The following is an 18,245-nucleotide window of genomic DNA, read 5'->3' as shown; positions in this document are numbered from 1 at the left end:
AAACCTAAGCCCCCACCCTCGGAGTAGACTCCTACTCCGAACCCCAAACGAATTAACTCAAAAGTCCGCATAAACTTTTGAGTTATGAAGCGGCTTCCCAGCACGAAGCGAAAATAGGCAGATACACTTTGTTTATTGAATACTCCAATATAATAACACTCGCGAATGTCTTCCGACTAACTTAATGCGATCATTAACCACAAAACACCACTTCGTATTAATTATTTAGATTATTCAATGAAGAAAGCAACTGTCCCGTTCCCGCCTCCCGCCAAAAAGCCCTCTCCCTCCTTCGTAAAACAGTTTTGACTTTTGACATTTTCTTTTTTAACTCCGTTCCGTTCTGAGATCCGTTCGCTTGCTGACAAAGATAAAAAAATATTAGCTCGATCGAATTGCTATGCTCCTTTGTCAACATTATTCTATTTGATTTACAAAGAAGAGAAAGAAACGCTGGAATTTTATTCTATTGTATTTTTTACTCGAAGACAGGATACTTGCAGGATACACTCAAAACTCGGCAGTATAGTCTGATGACCTTAGCTTGTTCCATACTATGGATGAACTTAAAAAAAGTGTCTATGGATTATTAATCATCATCGAAAAGTTATAAATAAAGGTAAATCAGATGTGTTACAAACTAAATAATATTATGTTTTTCCTTTATTTTTTTATATAGTGAAGCGTTTGTACACATTTATATCCATCTTGACTCATTCTCTGTATTGTTTTCCTTTAGTCGTCATCGAAATGTCCTCACCACGCCCGAAATCTCCTCGTACTCCCGTTTTACCTAAAAAGGAAGACAAAGAAGAGTCTTTTTGGGATAAAATTGGGACTATAGGGCGTAAGAAGCGGATAAAGGAAGGTGAGAGTGTTTAAAATGCATATTTTTGAACATTTGTTTAAGTTGAGTGGGTGTAACTAGCAAGAACTGCCATGAACTATTGCTTAACTTCCCATTGACCTATTTAGCCATTGCATTTACAAGTAACAGTTCTTCTTTGGCCTAGCGAGTATCGTTTGTAAACTTAGCGCACGGTGATTGTATCAACCTATCTATGCCAACTTTCCTGTGACATCGTTGGTATGATGTCATGAATATTTATATTACAGTGAAACTTGAATAAGTGGGAAATTTCTTTAGCTGGGATTCCTGCTAATGTCCTGATACTTTTGCACCGAATTACCTCTGTTAGTGGGACATTAGAAACCCTCTTTACCAGGGATTTACTGTCTTAGATGTTAGTTACCCTGATAATTATTTTTTTATAATTGTTATATATAATAATATAAACACCCTATTATGTTTCATTGCTGGGCACATACCTCCTTTTAATAAACCAATAAGTAAGAGTGTCATTTTCATAAAAAATTAAACTTATTTAATAATTAAACCACCATAACTGAAATCACCACTGTTTCCTCCCCTATTATTGGGACCCTCTGTAAGTAGATAGTTAGGATATGTGAGATACTGGGTAACTGGAATACCTCTGAGTAAGATAAACTTTCTTTGTTAATTATTTAATTTTTTGTTAACAAGATAGTGTTATTAATTTGTATTTATGACGAAAGAAAGAATGTTATAAAACATGACAAAATTGCTGTTCCCATGAAGTCTCAGTTATCCAGGTTTCACTGACAATGAATAGTGCAATTTATTTTAAATGTTTAAGCAGAAGAAATTACAATCAATCAATTTATGAAACTTTGTATCATTTTATAGTACAAGAGGTTCAAGCTGAAGGCAAACATGCCATAGACTCACCTGGCAGTCCAACAGCTCCAGAGATTCCACCTGAGGAATACAGTTTGCGTAAGTTATTATATAATATATTATATTTTATGTATGACTTAAATCACACTTATATTGGAAGTTTTATTATTAAACCACTGTTTTAGTTGATAATGAGGAAAGAGCCATAATTGAACCGAGGTCTTTAGAAGATCCTAGGGTGAGAGAGCTCATCCAAGTTCTTATTGACTGGATTAATGATGAACTGGCCATGCAAAGAATAATTGTAAAAGATATAAGTGAAGATCTCTATGATGGTCAAGTGCTACAGAAGCTATTGGAAAAACTGACAGAGACTAAATTAGATGTCCCAGAAGTGACACAGTCTGAAGAAGGCCAGAGACAAAAATTGGCTGTTGTACTTAGAGCTGTCAACAGGGTAAGACATTATCAGTATGGAATTGTGAAATACTAAATCTGCCAGATTTACCAATCCTTTCATTTTTTAGGTGCTCTATGGGTCACCGAAACATGTACAGAAGTGGAGTGTTGATTCTGTACATTCAAAGAATGTTGTTTCCATCCTGCATTTGCTGGTAGCATTGGCTAGACATTTCCGTGCCCCTATTCGTCTACCTGAAAATGTCAGTGTAAACGTGGTTGTTGTGAAGAAAGATGCTCCTAATCAACTATCTCACCGGTATTGTATATTTCATCTCAAATTAAGGTGCGAAATAGAGTGATAAAATTAAATTATAATTTTTAAATATTGTTTCAGAACATTCATAGAAGATATTACAACTACCTATGATGATCTTGGCATGAAATGTGAAAGAGATGCTTTTGATGCATTGTTTGATCATGTCCCTGATAAGCTACAAGTTGTTAAAAAGGTAATTTTATAATAACAGGATGACTGATGTGATGATAATTATGGTATTAACAGTATACTTGTTACATTTCAGTCACTCATCACATTTGTTAACAAGCATTTGAGCAAAGTAAATCTTGAAGTTATGGATTTGGACACTCAATTCCATGATGGAGTGTATCTGTGCCTTCTAATGGGTCTGCTGGAAGGATTTTTTGTCCCACTCTATGATTTTCACCTTACTCCACAAGATTTCGACCAGAAAGTCCACAATGTGTCTTTTGCATTTGAGTTGATGCAAGATGTTGGGCTTGCTAAACCTAAAGCACGGCCTGAAGGTAATTTTGTTTTCCTCATAACTACTAAATAAGTGGGTGCTATTTATATATATATTATACCTATATGTATATGTATAAGTGTTATATTCTGCATGAATGTAATATTCGTATTTAATAATTGTTTTCTTTTTGGTTATTTTCAGATATTGTGAATCTCGACCTCAAATCTACTCTTCGGGTTCTCTACAACTTGTTTACTAAATACAAAAATATCGCTTAATGCCCTTGCCTCTACAATTAAGTAGTAAACAGCAGTACTCACACAAATGGTGTTCACTAATTGACAAAATTAAAATATTTTTTGTAACAAATTATTTTATAAGTGTATTAACCTGAAAATGAATACTAATGTATGATGGTGCCTTTAGGTTTAATTAGAAAATATATTTACATTAATAAACCTAATTACTAACGAGTTCATGTTTTATTTTTTTATCAATTCGTCACGCTCATATAGATAGGCGTATGCAGGGTAGGCAGACCGATAGGCGTATTGCAGTCACTTTTAGTACTTGTCTCTACACACGATCACAGAAAATACTGAAATCCATAACATAATGTCATCATGTTATAGAATTCAGTAAATATAGTACGTTATTTTCTATAACTTTCAGGAATTAGGAAAGGAAATTTCATAATGTGAACAGAGTAGTTTATTTACTAAAATACACGTTATTACAATGAATCCTAAAATTATCAATACGTGATACGAAAATACATTAATTCGACAAAATTTTGAAAGAAAAATTCGATCTCAGTTCTTCACGTTCAAGTTTAGCGTAGTTTTTTCTTCGTTACAGAACATATAATAAAAAAATAATAGTGCGAGTCGATGAGTCATTTTTGTAAGCAGTGTGAAACTAATATTTTCCTCGTAAGTTTTGCTCACGCAGATAACTTTAGTTTCTGTAGGAATAAAATCGTCAAACGGTACCTACCTAACATACAAATAAACAAATCAAAATATAATATTAATTTCCAGTTATACAATATCAAATAGTTTCAGCCTGAATGTTTCAATTAAACATAAATCATTTTAGTTGTAACAAATGTAATGTCAGAGATGCGCCGAATAGTGATTTAACCGAATATTACTCGGGTTGACCATCACCGAACAGAATATTCGGTAAATAATGTAAAAATCCCTAAAATAGTATCGTTAAATAACAATCACGAAAAATGACGTGAACTTACAAGAAATTCAATGGTTTATCTTGTTAAAAAAAAACATAATGGTGCCAATTCGGGCTGAAATAAACTTAACCTAATTTTACAGCTCTTAAAACTAGTGCCGTCCTTCACTTATAATAAGTGCAAGAAAGAGATTAAGCTAGTTTTAGTTCTGTAAAATTAAGTTGAAATTAAGTTTGTAGTTGCCCGAATCGGAAATTCTCACATGAAGAAATTCTACCGAACAAATTCGGCGCATGTTTAGTAAATATGTGATTATGTAACTAGGTATACAGTTATAATACTATAAAACGTGAAAAAATAATACATATTAGGTATTAAAATTATAAGTAATTGCTATGATTAAAAAATACTAGTAATTAAAAATTCAATATGGGTATAATAAATAAGTTAATATTTTATAAAATAAAATTTAATTGCACATGGGTTACAACTTAATAGAATATTCTATTATTACTTGTCAAGACATTTATTAAGTCACAGAAAAATATATTCATATTTGTATACAACAAGACAACTTACAAGATCACTAATCTGAGAGTCGAATTGTTTACATAGCTTGATTATTTGACAGTAGAACAAAAGTATTACATTACTTATACTTAAAAATGACCAGACACATAGTGAAGATAGTAGCCTAGTGCGAAAGAAACAGGTATAAGGGAAATGTATAGTTCTGGCGAGTGTCAAATTCATCAAGCTATATTTAATAGAGTATAAAGTTACACAGCGGAAGGATTTAAAAAAAAATAACATCACATTATCTAGCATGCTTTTTTAGGAATCAATCCTACAGTCTTCCTGGATGATTTATTTGGTGGCGGTGCATTGGTAGTGCAAGTCTAACGCCAATAGACATGGTGACCAGCTTGGTATACATCAGCGGTTGCGTCAACTGTATTAGTCTTCACCTACAAGAGCGTGACCATCCTAAGACCAGTCAACATTTTCTATACAAAATATATTAATTAATAATGAGCCATAGATCCAAGTTATAACAACAAATAAAATATAGAAAATAATTACAAAACATCTAAGAATTCATAGAATATATATTACAGTAAAAACTTTCTGCTTCAAAGAAATTAATACAAATTATTCGATATAATTATGTTATCCATATTTTTGGAAACGCGTATTTGAAATATTATTTTGTCATTCAGATAAAATGACTTTTACTCAATGTTAAATAAACGCCTCATCTACACTCACACAAAGTCTGTATCATTGACACTGCTATTGTATGGAATCATAATAAAGTTATATAAAGTATTTTTGTATTATTCTAGGTTGAATTCTGTAGTAGGAAATTATTTTGTTGTTAGAGGTCGACAGAACCAAAATAAAATAAGATTCGACTAATAGGTACCAGCCTATATAATCTTATATAATTATGATCTTATACAAGCTCCGCGCATAACGATAATTTTAGTGTAATCTGCAAAACAAATTAAAAATTGATTTAGATTTCAGTCAAACAAAGTTAGTTATTTGTAAATTACATAGACTTCGTACAAAGAATATAAATTTAGAGAACAAACAAACAAATTATAAGATGCTTTTAGCAACTTATTTGATATAAATAGGGTTGGTCTTTGAATTTAAATTATATTCAATTTGCATGGCTTAATGATGTCTGTGCGAATAGAGCTGAGCACAAACAACGACGATATGGTCAACGTATGCTGTCGCCAATTTTAAATATTTTCTTTATTCGCAATATATTAGTTTTTTCAGGCTTGTGTCGCTCTGGGCCAAATTAATATTAATTTGGCGCTTCTACCAAATACATGTGCAGCTGCCGAAATTATTACAATATAAGATTCAGTCCGCGCTTATAACATATTTTACTAATTACACCATGATATACTTAATGAAAAATTAAATTATATATCAATCCTTAATATTCATTTTGTTTTGACATGATATTGAAGTGCGAGTTTAAGATGAGTATTACACACAAAAGAGGAATCATTAAAATATGAAACAATACTTTAGCTCTTAATATTATATTAAAATAAAAACACTATTAAAATTAAATAAGTACGCGTTATATTGCCATTTGATACGGACCGCTAACCCTGTACCATCGAATAATAAAATTATTGATTATATTTAAGACAATATCTACATCACGTTTTAGATGTATTTTCATTAGTCAATTCCAGAAGCCTCATTTAACTTCATTATCGTTTCGATTCCTATTCGTTTCGATACAAAACTTAGTTAAAAAAATCACTTAAAATAAATAATACACAAAATGGAATGTTCATTTTGTAATAATTTCGCATTTCAAGGCAAGGAAATTAGTAGCAGTGTTTGCTTGCAATAAGTGCTTCTTCACAAGTTTTACCTAATTTTCGATAAATGTCACTTAGGTAGCACTTGTATATGTCCACCACAACCACAACAACCTTGTCCTGCTAAATTGTTATAATGCTAAATAAATTCATTAGGCATCATATGCGTTAACCAAATTATAAAAAGTTTTAGTTAATTTGTAGCTACCAATAGGTTGATAAATAGTAGTCACATTGTAAAACATTGTTTAACGCGAAAAGGCTATTTATTGACTGGCTGCACCAGCTTATAAGCTATTTGGAATAACGTTAATGTGATTTTATCACAACTCAATTTTATTAAATATAAACTACGCCCGTGCCGCCGCACATTCTATAAAAGTGTATTACCCGTTACCTATCGATTGACAAGTAGCCTAATAAGTAGTAAATCTAAGTTACCTAATCATTCCACTACAATTTTATAAAAAGATTATTTCTATAGTGCATCATGTAGTTGGCATCAAGAGTTCAATTTATCGGGTATAAGAGAATACTAAACGAGATAAGATGACTGCTTCTATTGCAAAGTGGGACTATCCGTTACAATAATCTAGCCTATTTACTGTCAAAAGTTTATTGAAAATTCTACAGTTACATATTTAAAGGGTATCTACAACGTTATAGCGGTATGTTTTCAATTGACATTCATAATCAAATCTACAAGTATTCACGCAGAAATCCCGTTAATGTGCACAGTGTTAGACCAAAATGGCGAATATAAAATTATTATAAAATATTGTAAAGTTCTAGTAACAAAATTAAGATTTGTTTTTTGATTATCCTTATCAAAATGTACTTTAACTGAATTTATAAATGACGATAATAAGTCATGAAATAAGTAAGGGTTCCTAATAGTTTCCATTTGGTCAAGGAGGTAAAATGCCAAGACAAGCAGCCGTAGCACCACGATACAATTGGAAAAATTGTCGCGGCGCCGCCGTTTGATTCGTTGGCGGCCATGCTGTTACACAAATCTCGGTAAGTTAGAGGTATAATGTATGTACCTTAGTCGTATACAGCAATCAAGAGAGTACTAGAAATGTTGGAACCGATAGAATTTCGAATACAGGACAACGGCTCTCTATTGGTCGTCACACGAGCAGTGTTTAGAGCATAACTGTGTTATTATCAACGTCCGACTCGTTGTAAAATGCCGATAATTTATTGCAGTTGTAGGTAAGTAGCTTCTCTGGCTGTATTTAAACGAGTACTTGTCATTAATACCGATAAAGTACGTAGATTTGATAAAGAATACCGGTCCTTTAAGGATGATACCTCTAGTAGAATGAAAAATATCGGCATTTTTTATTTTATCGGTAGAAATATAATACGGTCCTTTGGGTTGTGTGGTACCGATGCCTCAAACTCGCCGGTAGCGGCATCATAAGTTACCGGCACTTGAAGTTCCGAGCTAGCTGCCGCGGCTGGGGTGTTCGCTACGTTGTCTTGCGGGGGCTCGTCGGCAGCTCCAAGGACGTTGACGACTCCCGACGTAGGATCAGCTTTAGCTTCTCGTCCTCTTCGATATCGTCTTCCAAAGAGACTGCCCGGGCGAGCTCCGTCTGTCGCAGGGCTCGTGACCGGAACGCCTCTAGCCTCACAATCTACACCAGTATTTACAAATTACTTTAACACTGATCACACAAGGTATTCAGCATGCAAACGTTTCATAAACAAAATTATTTAAGGAGCTTTAACACATACATTAATAAGTGGTGTAATCGTAGAGTATGCGCATTGTTAAACTTACGACAAAGACTATAGCGGGACCAAAACAAAACAAAATTCTACAAGCCTGGCAGGGGGTTACGCTTAAACACACACAAAGAGAAAAGTGCATTGGAGACATGCAGCGACTTGCTACATCATGCGGTTATATAAGCATACCATTCTGATTTACAAACAAGTATATAGGTATTAGTAGTGAATCAGTTGTGGGGATATGAAACTCGAATGGGTAAGTTAATTTAAATGTCTACACACACAATGCAAGATTAACCCAAACTTTCACACAGCAAGTCATTACCGGTCATTTTAATTATTAACTCCAAAACGAGAAGACAAATATATTCTAAAAATGAATCACCTAATGAACGTATTTATAAAATTATAATGATGTACTAGATGTTATTGAGTTTGGATTTAAATAAGACTTTTTATGGAATATGTTAAACCTTCATATTTTATATGAAATGTGATATGATAGATAACTAAAGGTGAGATTTTATAAGTTTAAATAAATGTAGTCAGGTGAACATATCAAAACTTAAGGCGACATATGAAGAGAACTAGTACCTGGTAGTGGGGCTCTATTTTCAGCATTTAAACACATGGATGCGTGGAACTAGTACCTACTAATTCAATTCCATAGAATCCGATAAGATTCATCGAAAGGAGCGACCATATTTAATATTTATGCCTGCACTGTGATATTTGAGCATTTTCAAAAATAAGTGTACATCCCATTTTCACGTTGTCCCTTGTGTTTGAAGTCTAATAACTAATAAAATTTACTTCTAGCTAATTATTTTAATTATTGAGATACATTAAATATATTCTAAACTAATTAAATTCTAACAAAATTTTCATGGTTATGAGGAATTATTTAAATAAAATGTAAATTTTTATCACTAAGTACTAGATTTTGCCGTGTCCCCCACTCAAACTGATAAATGTTTGAAGAGATTCTTAAAACTTTTTGTACTAGGGTATCATTTGATGTTTGGTATTGGTTGAAGTTTTCTAAAGGTTCTCTCATTTCCAGTAGTTTATAATTTAAATCTTGTGCTTATTTAAATATAGTTAAATTTTTTCAAAAGTCTTAAAAAGTGTACCGACCGGACATGTCGGGTTTGTCACGACTAAAACTGCCTATTGAAATTATTTACGGTAGCTATTTTCGTTTTAAAATGGCAAAATTATCCTTAATTTACCGGTCGCCATTTAAAAAAAGACTAGTTACAAAATATATTTCGTGACGCGAGACGTGTTTTCTGGTATTCCACGGCCGTCAAAATTTTATCTGTCGGGTTTGAGACGATATAAAATCAGATTCAGGTGAGTTTTATTTTATTAATTTATTCAGAAGATGAACTATATTATAATGCAAAATTATTTACATTTGGTGACAAGACTAGGTATTTTTTTTCCTTTTAAATATCGGTTTGAATACAAAATGGGAACAGAGCGTCACGTCAGTTTTGCGACATTTTTCCCTGTGACCTACAGGCTGACTAGTAAAGTCGCAAAACCGACACTATAAAGCTGAGACTACATACTGAAAAGGTTAAAATTTTTTAGGCTTAACAATGCCACTAACTAGTGCAGAACGGTCTCGGAGATATAGAGAAAAATTTTAAAAAGAAAATCCCGAGAAATTAAACGCCCAAAGGTTAAAAAAATTACAAAGAATAAAATCGAAGAAGAAAAAAATATCTGAAATGAATGAAGAAGAAGCTGAAAAAAGAAGACAAGTTTGTTATTTGTTAAACTAAGTAATCTTGATTTTCAAAAAGACTGTTCCCATTAAGAATTGATAATTATTTGGTTAAAAACTTAAAATTTGTGTAAGTATATCTTTTATTTTATTCACTTACATTTTTGGGTTCGGTTTTCTCCTGTGTGAGCCCACCCTTAGAAAAATTCGTATATCAGTTTTGCGACAGTCCCTCATTTTGCGACGAAGAAATTCTTAGATTTTTCTAATTTTCAATATGGAGAGTTGCTAATAATTTCTATTATTTATTAAAATGATTTTAATATTCGGTATCATAATAATTACTTTGTTTATTAAACTAATATTCGAAATTAAATCGTAAATATAATGGTTGCTTTGGTATCAGCTGTGACAAAACCGAACGAAAAACTAGCATATTTCGTGTTTTATAGATTTTATGACTATGTATATTTTTTTTTCATAAAATATCTTTGGTAATCTTCATAACACAACTAAAATCATATTTATATCTTTCTTATAGTTACAGACCAATTATTTTTTAAGATAGTCGCAAAACTGACATTTTTTTCGCCCGTCGTTTATAATTTAATAATTTTTCGTAAAATAGATTAATCTGTTAACAACTTTACATAATTTCATAAAATTCTAAAATTCAGACGTAGTACACTTAATTTTGAAAACGCTCATTTATCACATATTTTACCCTATTAGGAATATTGTCGGCTGCTTATGATTTGTTCATTACTAATTTAAGAGCCACGCTCTTGTCGGTGTAGCAGTGGTTTCCCTCTTGCGCCCACGTTGCATTTATGATTTATTATCTTTTTACCGACTTCAAAAAAGGAGGGGGTTCTCAATTCGACCGTATTTTTTTACAATAAAAATACTATTGAATTTTTTGACTTACAGTATTGGAATGTCGGTAGAATCCGGGTAGCGATTTACCACAAATTCAGTTGTCGATGTGCATATTCACAACATGATGCATATGGCATGACGAACTACTCGTAAGTACCAGCGTTTAATTGGGCTTTAGGTGACCAAGGTGATCAATGAGGGGTGACCCATATCGCCGTCTGCATTTTTATTTAATATTAAACTTTTTATCACCATACAAAGTTGGTATACTCCTACAAAATGCTTCGTCATTACTCTGCACACTAGACAAAACTTCCCTTAGTAACGCTCAAGGTCATTCGCTTCGTATATCGCCTTAACTTATAGAATAATTGTAATATGCCTTACAATTTCATAATTATTATTTTTGTTAATATGTAAATTAAAAAGCTGTGGCAAAAGCTGCGAGGTGTGATAAGTTATACGGACCACAAACATAATATGTTACGATCGATATATTAGATTACGAACCTAATACGTTATCCAGGACAAATCGCAGCTTTTTCCTCTGGCTCTATATTAGAATCCTAGTGGATTCTAAGAGAGATAAGGGAGATTAGGTACATTTACCTAATAATTAAAATCAATAATATTAAAATGTATAAATTGAAAAAGTATGTCTTTAATATAAATAAATTAAGTACGCATAATGATTAAAAAGCACAAAATTAATACACATGACTTTAAAATACATAACAATTGGAAACCATGTCTTTATTTAGTATAGAATACGCATAACACAAAAGTCGCAATAAAACTTTAGAGTCATGATTGAAATAGGTAAAATTCGCACTCGCGGGCCGCTGGAACGGCAAACTTGCTTGGGTTGTACACTAGTTGTTATCAGCTTACTAAACTAACCTAAACGATTTGGCAAGGAAGCTATCCTAACTCAAACATAAAATCCCAAATAAATGCTTGTCTTAAATAATAAACATTCACTCATAAACTTGAGGATATATCCTTCAAAAGGCCGTTATAGCCAGTAATAGTATTCGTTTTCATATTATTCTTTCCAATCATTATGTGAATTAACGTTATGGCAACTATGTTATGGATAATGGATAGCCACTTTACAAATAAAAAATAAACCAGGAATGAACGTGAGTTTAAGTATTTGAAGTATTTAGCCAAGCAAAATTTAATCCAATTATCATACAATTCGACTGAACTTTGTTTGGTTGTCAAATAAACCCACGTTCATCCCTGGTTTATTTTTTATTTGTAAGGTGGTAGGTATTTTAATTGTATGGAATATAAGGAACTCCCTTACCCTCTAGCATGATAAAGCAACCTATAGTTAAAACATACATGATAGTACCTAACTGTTTGGATCTCGTAATAAAAAGCGTAAAAGTGAGTTAAGCACTTGATGATTTGTTGAAGTTTGACTATAAGGGCTTGCTTGTGACTCGCGATTGTTTGGTGAGATGACAATGGTCGTCGACATGTTGCACTTACTCGAGCCATTTCCAGGGCTCTGTGTCCGGAGTGGTGATTGGTGTCGGATACTGTGCAGTGCCAAACCAAACATAATGCATCAGACATACAGCGCGCATATGATTCATTTACAAATCAGACTCTTTAAAGTAGTAACAATGAAGCAAAAAAGTCAAGTTCAAAATAAATTCTGTTAAAATAATTATTTATACAACACGTTTCCATCTTCATTGAATTAATGTTATCAATTTCGTTATAAAGTATCTAAATATATGTAAAGTCTTTAGCTAGACTTTTACGGTCTTTTTATGACAGATTCTTTATGTGGAGCCAAAATAATAATAATATTGATATGACAAAAAATGAACTTTATTGATCAAATTCATAATCGTTAATTATTTGTATGGACGAGAGTACGCGTTATCTTGATGAGTCGTGAATTGATTTATAAATAATTGCGTTAAAAGGTAAAATCGCTGACAAAGGCAAAGTGCGGTTATAAACCGTACAATATACATAAGTGGGGATTATTTATTTATGTGGATTTCAGACAAATAAAGCTTTGTTGTAAGATTTTGAAGCATTGTGTATTTGTGATAACACACTGTGGTTGACAAACATAATGAAACCAAAACCCGTGAACAAACGTTACGTTGTTAGTACAATAGAAATATGAATTTGTTATTTACATTCTTGTGACAGGGTAAGTGAAAATAAAACGTTAGATTGCCTCCGAAAACTCTGAGGTTAGAGAAGCGAAGCGCCAAGGCAGCATAAGTGAAGTGAATCATCGGTATCAATAAACGATACCCAGTTTTTTTATTACTTAGAATCAGCATGACTTGTAGGATATTGCTACTCAAATATAGAAAGATTATAGAGATATATATATTATGAAGAAGTGACATTCCTGGGTTTTAGATTTATTAGGCAACTCCTGATTGATATAAGTAAAATTGTTAGATCAGGATCGTTCTTCATAAACACAAACTGTTGGACGAGATAGACGGAAAAAATGTATTTAAAAGTGAATTATTTGAGTGGGAGAAGATAAAATAAAATCGATATAAATCGGTTGTATACCTCGGCTTTGAGTTCGGCCATCTGCTCCTGCATTTCACGGACTTTGTCGGAGTCGTCGATATTGTTTCGCAGTTCTCCTTCTGTAGCCATCACCTCGTTCTGTAAGTGATATTCATATTTGCTTTGCCATACATTCATCGATGGGAATTATTTGTAATCAACTTAGATTATTACTATACCTCTCGCGCTCTAGCACGGCGCGTATGCCAGCCTAGTGTGAGCGACATACCAAGAAAATGTACTATATTGACGCACCATGCTACAGCGCAAAATGGTATGCTGAGTCATTTCTAATTTGCAAATTAGGCGAGATCGTGGTCAAATTTATTACAATAAAAAGAAATGGTACCTTTAGTTTATACTCGGAAACTTCATTCTCAAGCTCAGCTATCCTTTGAGCGACCTCCATGTTGCGAATGTTCGCCTGCATAGACTCGTACTTCGCCTATAGCAAGAGATGTTGCAATAGTTACAATGGTTCGTTTTATTTCAAAGATAAAATCATTAGCATCATTATCATTTTATTGTACCCTTGTCTACAAATAGTTCTGTTAGTTTATTTTATTAGAATTTTTGTTATATGATAATTATGCAACATTTTGCACAGGTGTTTGTTTGGTAGCCTTTGGTTGCAGCCGTAAAAAACACTTTCACCAACCCGCAGTGGAGCAGCGTGGTGGAGAATGTCCCATACCACCTCCGGTTGATTGAGGGGAGGCCTGTGCCCAGTAGTGGGACATTTATGTTGTTATTCGTTTATATGGTAACGTGGAGAACTTTAAGAAAGTATAGTGCACTTTGTAGTTTTGAAAACGCAGAAGGAAAATGCTACATTTATAAGAGTATTGGGTTTGATGGTGAGTGTACTTTGCTGTCGACTTCGGTGAACTTCTGCTGGCAAGGCTTTAAATGCGCGTGCACATATCTTGCCGCTGCAGCTGGTTCGAAATGTTTGTTTCGATTTGTGTACTGTGATTAATGATCTTCTATCGTGTGGATTGAGGTGTGTTAGGTGGATTACCAACCCCATCAACCCTGGTGTCAGGGTTATTACTGAGCAGGGTTATTGCTGTCTTGTTTTAATTAATGATGAGTGTATGGTATACCTTGCTCTCGAGGTCGGTGTACTTGTGCTGGAACTCCCGCTGGCGAGCCAACAGCGCGCGTTCCCGCTGCAACGCCGCGTCCAGGTTCTCGCGCAGCTGACGTGCCTCGTCGTCTTGCCGCCGCAGCTGGTTCGTTGAAACCTGCACTTGTGTCTCCAGCTCCATTACCTGATAACATATAAATCCCAAAGTGACGCGAGGTTAGTTATAACCACGTAGTAACAAGCACTCGCGTCGCCAGTCATCCCGCTGTTTACGTGCGGATTGTAGGGTCGCTAACGGACCTCACCAATCTTATACCGCCAAAGTCCACTGACGTACCTCATCTAGTGAGTATTTACGTTAGTGGATTGTAATCGAGATTTGACGTGAGTTCCGAGTTCCGAAGCACGGATTCATCAAATTTTTCGGACATTCTGGTGACTAGTCTGCAAATGTTCTAACCAAATTAGGGATAGTCTCACAAAGTGATTTTTTGTTTGATATGTGAAACGAACTAGGACCTCCAAATATGACGCTCTTACCACAACACTATGAAGGCTGATCAAAGTGATATTTCGCAAAATGAAATCCAATCTTACAGAGTCGGCAGCAAGCCGTAGTTACCTTGAGCCTCAATTCTTTTAGTTCGGTGAGTGCTTCGACCTCCCGTATCCTGGTGGTCATGAGTTCTTCTTCTAACTTCTGCACGTCAGCCGAGCGGCCCTCCCACGCTCGCAGCAGCTTCTTGGGCGTCGCCATGATGTCCGACACCACGTTAGACTGCGCCGGTGGGGGCGCCGCTTCTTGTCTGTGCTCCTGGTTTAAACGGGGTTTGAATAAAATCTGTACTATTTGCTTCTTATGAAATAAAAAGTTCATGTCCATACACAGAACAACATAGACCTCCAGCGGACCAGAGCTCTGCAGAGGTACTATACTATACCAAATCTCTACAATAACATTTTAGGCATAAGTGTACCAATTCAGCTTAGTATATTTTTTTTTACCACTGAAGACGAAATTAAAATGAGGTATTATCTTTATATCATTCCCGTTTATCTTCTAAATTCGCTAAGCTTCAGGAGTGTTTAGCTAAAAACAATAGTTTTCTATAAAACTAATCATGATCCTAGTTAGCAACATGTTTCCTATGATTCACTACTTACGGGGTACATTTACTCGCATTTACTCGTATAAGAATTTACCTGGAGATGCCTCTGCCACGTATCCGATAGTTCAGAGACTCGTTGGCGGAGATCCTTCAACGAAAGGTTAGCCTCTGCCTCGCGTAGTTTCACAGCAATTAATTCATCCTGTGAACAATTAACAGCATTAGCTGCGCAAGGTCAAACCAATATGTCAGAAAAATTGAACTAACACACGTTGTGAATATGTTTATAGATATATTATGTACGTTGAGTATGGACACCGAATAGAAGAAAGAGGGTGAACGGGCCAAGGGAGCACGCCATGCATTATAATCTGCAGTGCAAGAAGTCAAATATCAACTATCGCGCAAGGAGATCTCTCCTTATCACAGGAAGGCAAAACCTTTATATGGTCGGTTATTTATCAATAATTAAAGCACATAATAACGGGTTCTTACCGCGTTTAAATGGGGATATGAGACTCCCGATATTTCGACACTGTTGCAAGTGCCATGATCACGGGATGACTGATGAGATTGGAGTGGAGTAGGTAGATCCATAATTTCAACGCGGTAAGAACCCGTTATTATGTGCTTTAATTATGACAATAATCGCGTAAACTTAAAACAATATATTTATCAATAATATAAAAGTACTCAAAAACATAATATATGAAATTATATATTATAATTAGATAGTATTACGTCATTACCTACCTATATTGATTCTCTTTATTTTGATCGGAATAATGATGGTTGAAAGACGTGTTGTGCACGTGGCGTGGAAAGTCCCGTATTAGGTTTAATTTAGTTATATTACCTGCAAATGCGCGACGTTGTTGTCCACACGCTGCCGACGGAGACTTTTGTTTTCATTCTCGAGCTCGGTGATGCGCGCAGTGAGCTCTCTCTCGGCGGCCTCGCGCTCGGCTGCGTGCAGCCGCGCACGCACCAGCTCGCGCTGCAAGCACCGCGCCAGCTCCTCGCCCTTCGCCGTGCTGGAGCGCTCGCCCTCCATGCCCTCGAGAGACGATTGTCTCGAGTTGTTCTGATTGAATAGATCACACATATAACGCCCGAAACAAAAGTAAGCTCACTATTTAAAAAGCGAACGTGACACGATTTCAAGTGCTCTGCGTGATTGGTCCCAGTTAGAGCGTGCTTACTATCTTGACAATCCGGCCCTAACTCAGGTTGAACTGTTGTATGTTCAAAAGATACAGCTTTTTAAAGATTTAATATGACAGATAGATAGCATAGGCCAAGTAAATAAATAAGGCCCCGTTTCGAAGGTATGGTCCCTTAAAAAGATTTCGATAGATTGGTATCTAGGTCACATTCTTCGAAATGTCAGATAATGTCTGCTTCAAGTTATATTATCAGGTAAAATGTTGGGTCGCAGACGCGTGGGTCGGCCGAGGATGACATGGTTAGGCAACATCAAGGAGTAGACAAAGGTAACGGACGAAGAGCCATTCCGTATATCCGCACATTCCATAAGCTGACCGCCAACCTTCAGTAATGGAGGCACGACAAGAAGAAGAGGGTATATCGTGATGGTTTTAGAGATGAATTACCTCGGCAATGGTCATTTCCAGGGAGCGTATCTCGTCCTGCGCGACGGCGAGGCGTTGTTGCGCGTCTACATTGGCGCGCCGCAGAGCTTGCACCTCGCGAGCCAGCGCAAACGTCTCCTCCTCCCCCTCGGCGCGGTCCACCTGCCCGCGCACCAGCCGCTCTGCCAGCGCTGAACTCTCCTTCTCCAACAACTCTACGCGTTGCTTCAACAGACGGTTCTCTTGCCTCAGACACTGCGTTGAACAAGACAAGTTGTTGATTTATTTATCACGAACGTTATGTATGTTGCGTCACTTTAAAAGGTAACCTTTAGACGAAGGGTTAATGTTTTAATTAGAAAGTGAATAATAATTTCGATAATCTGTTTCCACTTGTGTGTTATTTGTACTATACAACAAGATCCCGTATCGCAATACACGTCCGCCTAGCCTACCCCTTCAGTGATACAAGCGTGATGCTATGTTATTTGACTCGAAACAGCTTCACTTGGGTAAAATTTTTACTATTTAAATCGAAAGTCATATCAGAGAATAAAATCTGTGGGAATATCTAGATACCTCGCTTTATTTTCATTGTCAGGAGCTACAATTTGAGTAGGTACAATCTTGTACCGACTTACCCTTAACACAGCAATGTCACCCTGTTCTCTAGTTTTGATCACCGTGTATTCCTTCTCCAATTTCTTCATCTTCTTCGGGTTTACTTTTATTGAGTATGCTAAATTCATGAACGCATCCTGATCCGCTTCCGCCTTCGCAGGCAATTCTTTTTGAATGTACTGTAACAAAATAATATTGTATAATAATATGCAGGCATATATAAAAAATGTTTGATTGCATAATTTTAGAAATGGTGAATCTCTAAAGATGATCGTTGGTGTAAAACGGGAATCATATTTTCTTAATATTCAAAATACTAACTTTAAAAATTCCGAATATTGTTTTGACAAAACAATATTTTTGTTTTACAATTTACAACTGAGTAAATAACGAGAATAGAAACATTGTCTATTCACCCAATTTTCCGCGGAGGTAAACAAACAATGTGACTTTGGATACAAAAAAGGCATCTGTTT

General features: G+C 35.1%; 2 protein-coding genes across 10 annotated transcripts in view; one reads left to right on the top strand and one right to left on the bottom strand.

Annotated features, from left to right (window-relative positions):
* The first annotated feature begins 503 nt into the window (after window positions 1–503).
* LOC126379810 (beta-parvin) lies at window positions 504–3,362 on the top strand. Of its 2 annotated transcripts, XM_050028724.1 has the most exons (8): window positions 504–619; window positions 740–868; window positions 1,730–1,819; window positions 1,906–2,177; window positions 2,248–2,438; window positions 2,517–2,631; window positions 2,704–2,947; window positions 3,091–3,362. In XM_050028724.1, exons 2-8 carry the CDS (start codon window positions 751–753, stop codon window positions 3,165–3,167), a joined length of 1,107 nt encoding a protein of 368 aa, XP_049884681.1. In that variant the 5' UTR covers window positions 504–619; window positions 740–750; the 3' UTR covers window positions 3,168–3,362. The 2 variants fall into 2 exon arrangements, with proteins under 2 accessions (XP_049884681.1, XP_049884680.1); XM_050028723.1 differs by lacking the exon at window positions 504–619 and having other exon boundaries at window positions 630–868.
* A 223-nt stretch (window positions 3,363–3,585) lies between these two features.
* LOC126379792 (ecotropic viral integration site 5 ortholog) overlaps window positions 3,586–18,245 on the bottom strand; it is a 33,792-nt gene continuing 19,132 nt past the window's right edge. For 7 of the 8 annotated variants that reach the window (XM_050028676.1, XM_050028679.1, XM_050028672.1 and 4 more), the window contains 9 exons: window positions 17,790–17,948; window positions 17,170–17,403; window positions 16,413–16,640; window positions 15,651–15,758; window positions 15,070–15,261; window positions 14,464–14,631; window positions 13,707–13,802; window positions 13,358–13,456; window positions 3,586–8,084 (listed from right to left, as the gene is read on the bottom strand). In XM_050028676.1, the coding sequence (XP_049884633.1) occupies window positions 7,917–8,084; window positions 13,358–13,456; window positions 13,707–13,802; window positions 14,464–14,631; window positions 15,070–15,261; window positions 15,651–15,758; window positions 16,413–16,640; window positions 17,170–17,403; window positions 17,790–17,948 (1,452 nt within the window). In that variant the 3' untranslated portion in view covers window positions 3,586–7,916. Of the gene's footprint in view, window positions 8,085–12,295; window positions 12,346–13,357; window positions 13,457–13,706; window positions 13,803–14,463; window positions 14,632–15,069; window positions 15,262–15,650; window positions 15,759–16,412; window positions 16,641–17,169; window positions 17,404–17,789; window positions 17,949–18,245 lie in introns of all 8 variants that reach the window. The other variant, XM_050028677.1, reaches the window with a different exon arrangement.

This window comes from Pectinophora gossypiella, chromosome Z, assembly GCF_024362695.1.
Source record: "Pectinophora gossypiella chromosome Z, ilPecGoss1.1, whole genome shotgun sequence".
Classification (NCBI taxonomy): domain Eukaryota; kingdom Metazoa; phylum Arthropoda; class Insecta; order Lepidoptera; family Gelechiidae; genus Pectinophora; species Pectinophora gossypiella.
Note: the sequence above shows the minus strand (reverse complement) of the source record. Positions and strands in the feature narration are given on the sequence as shown.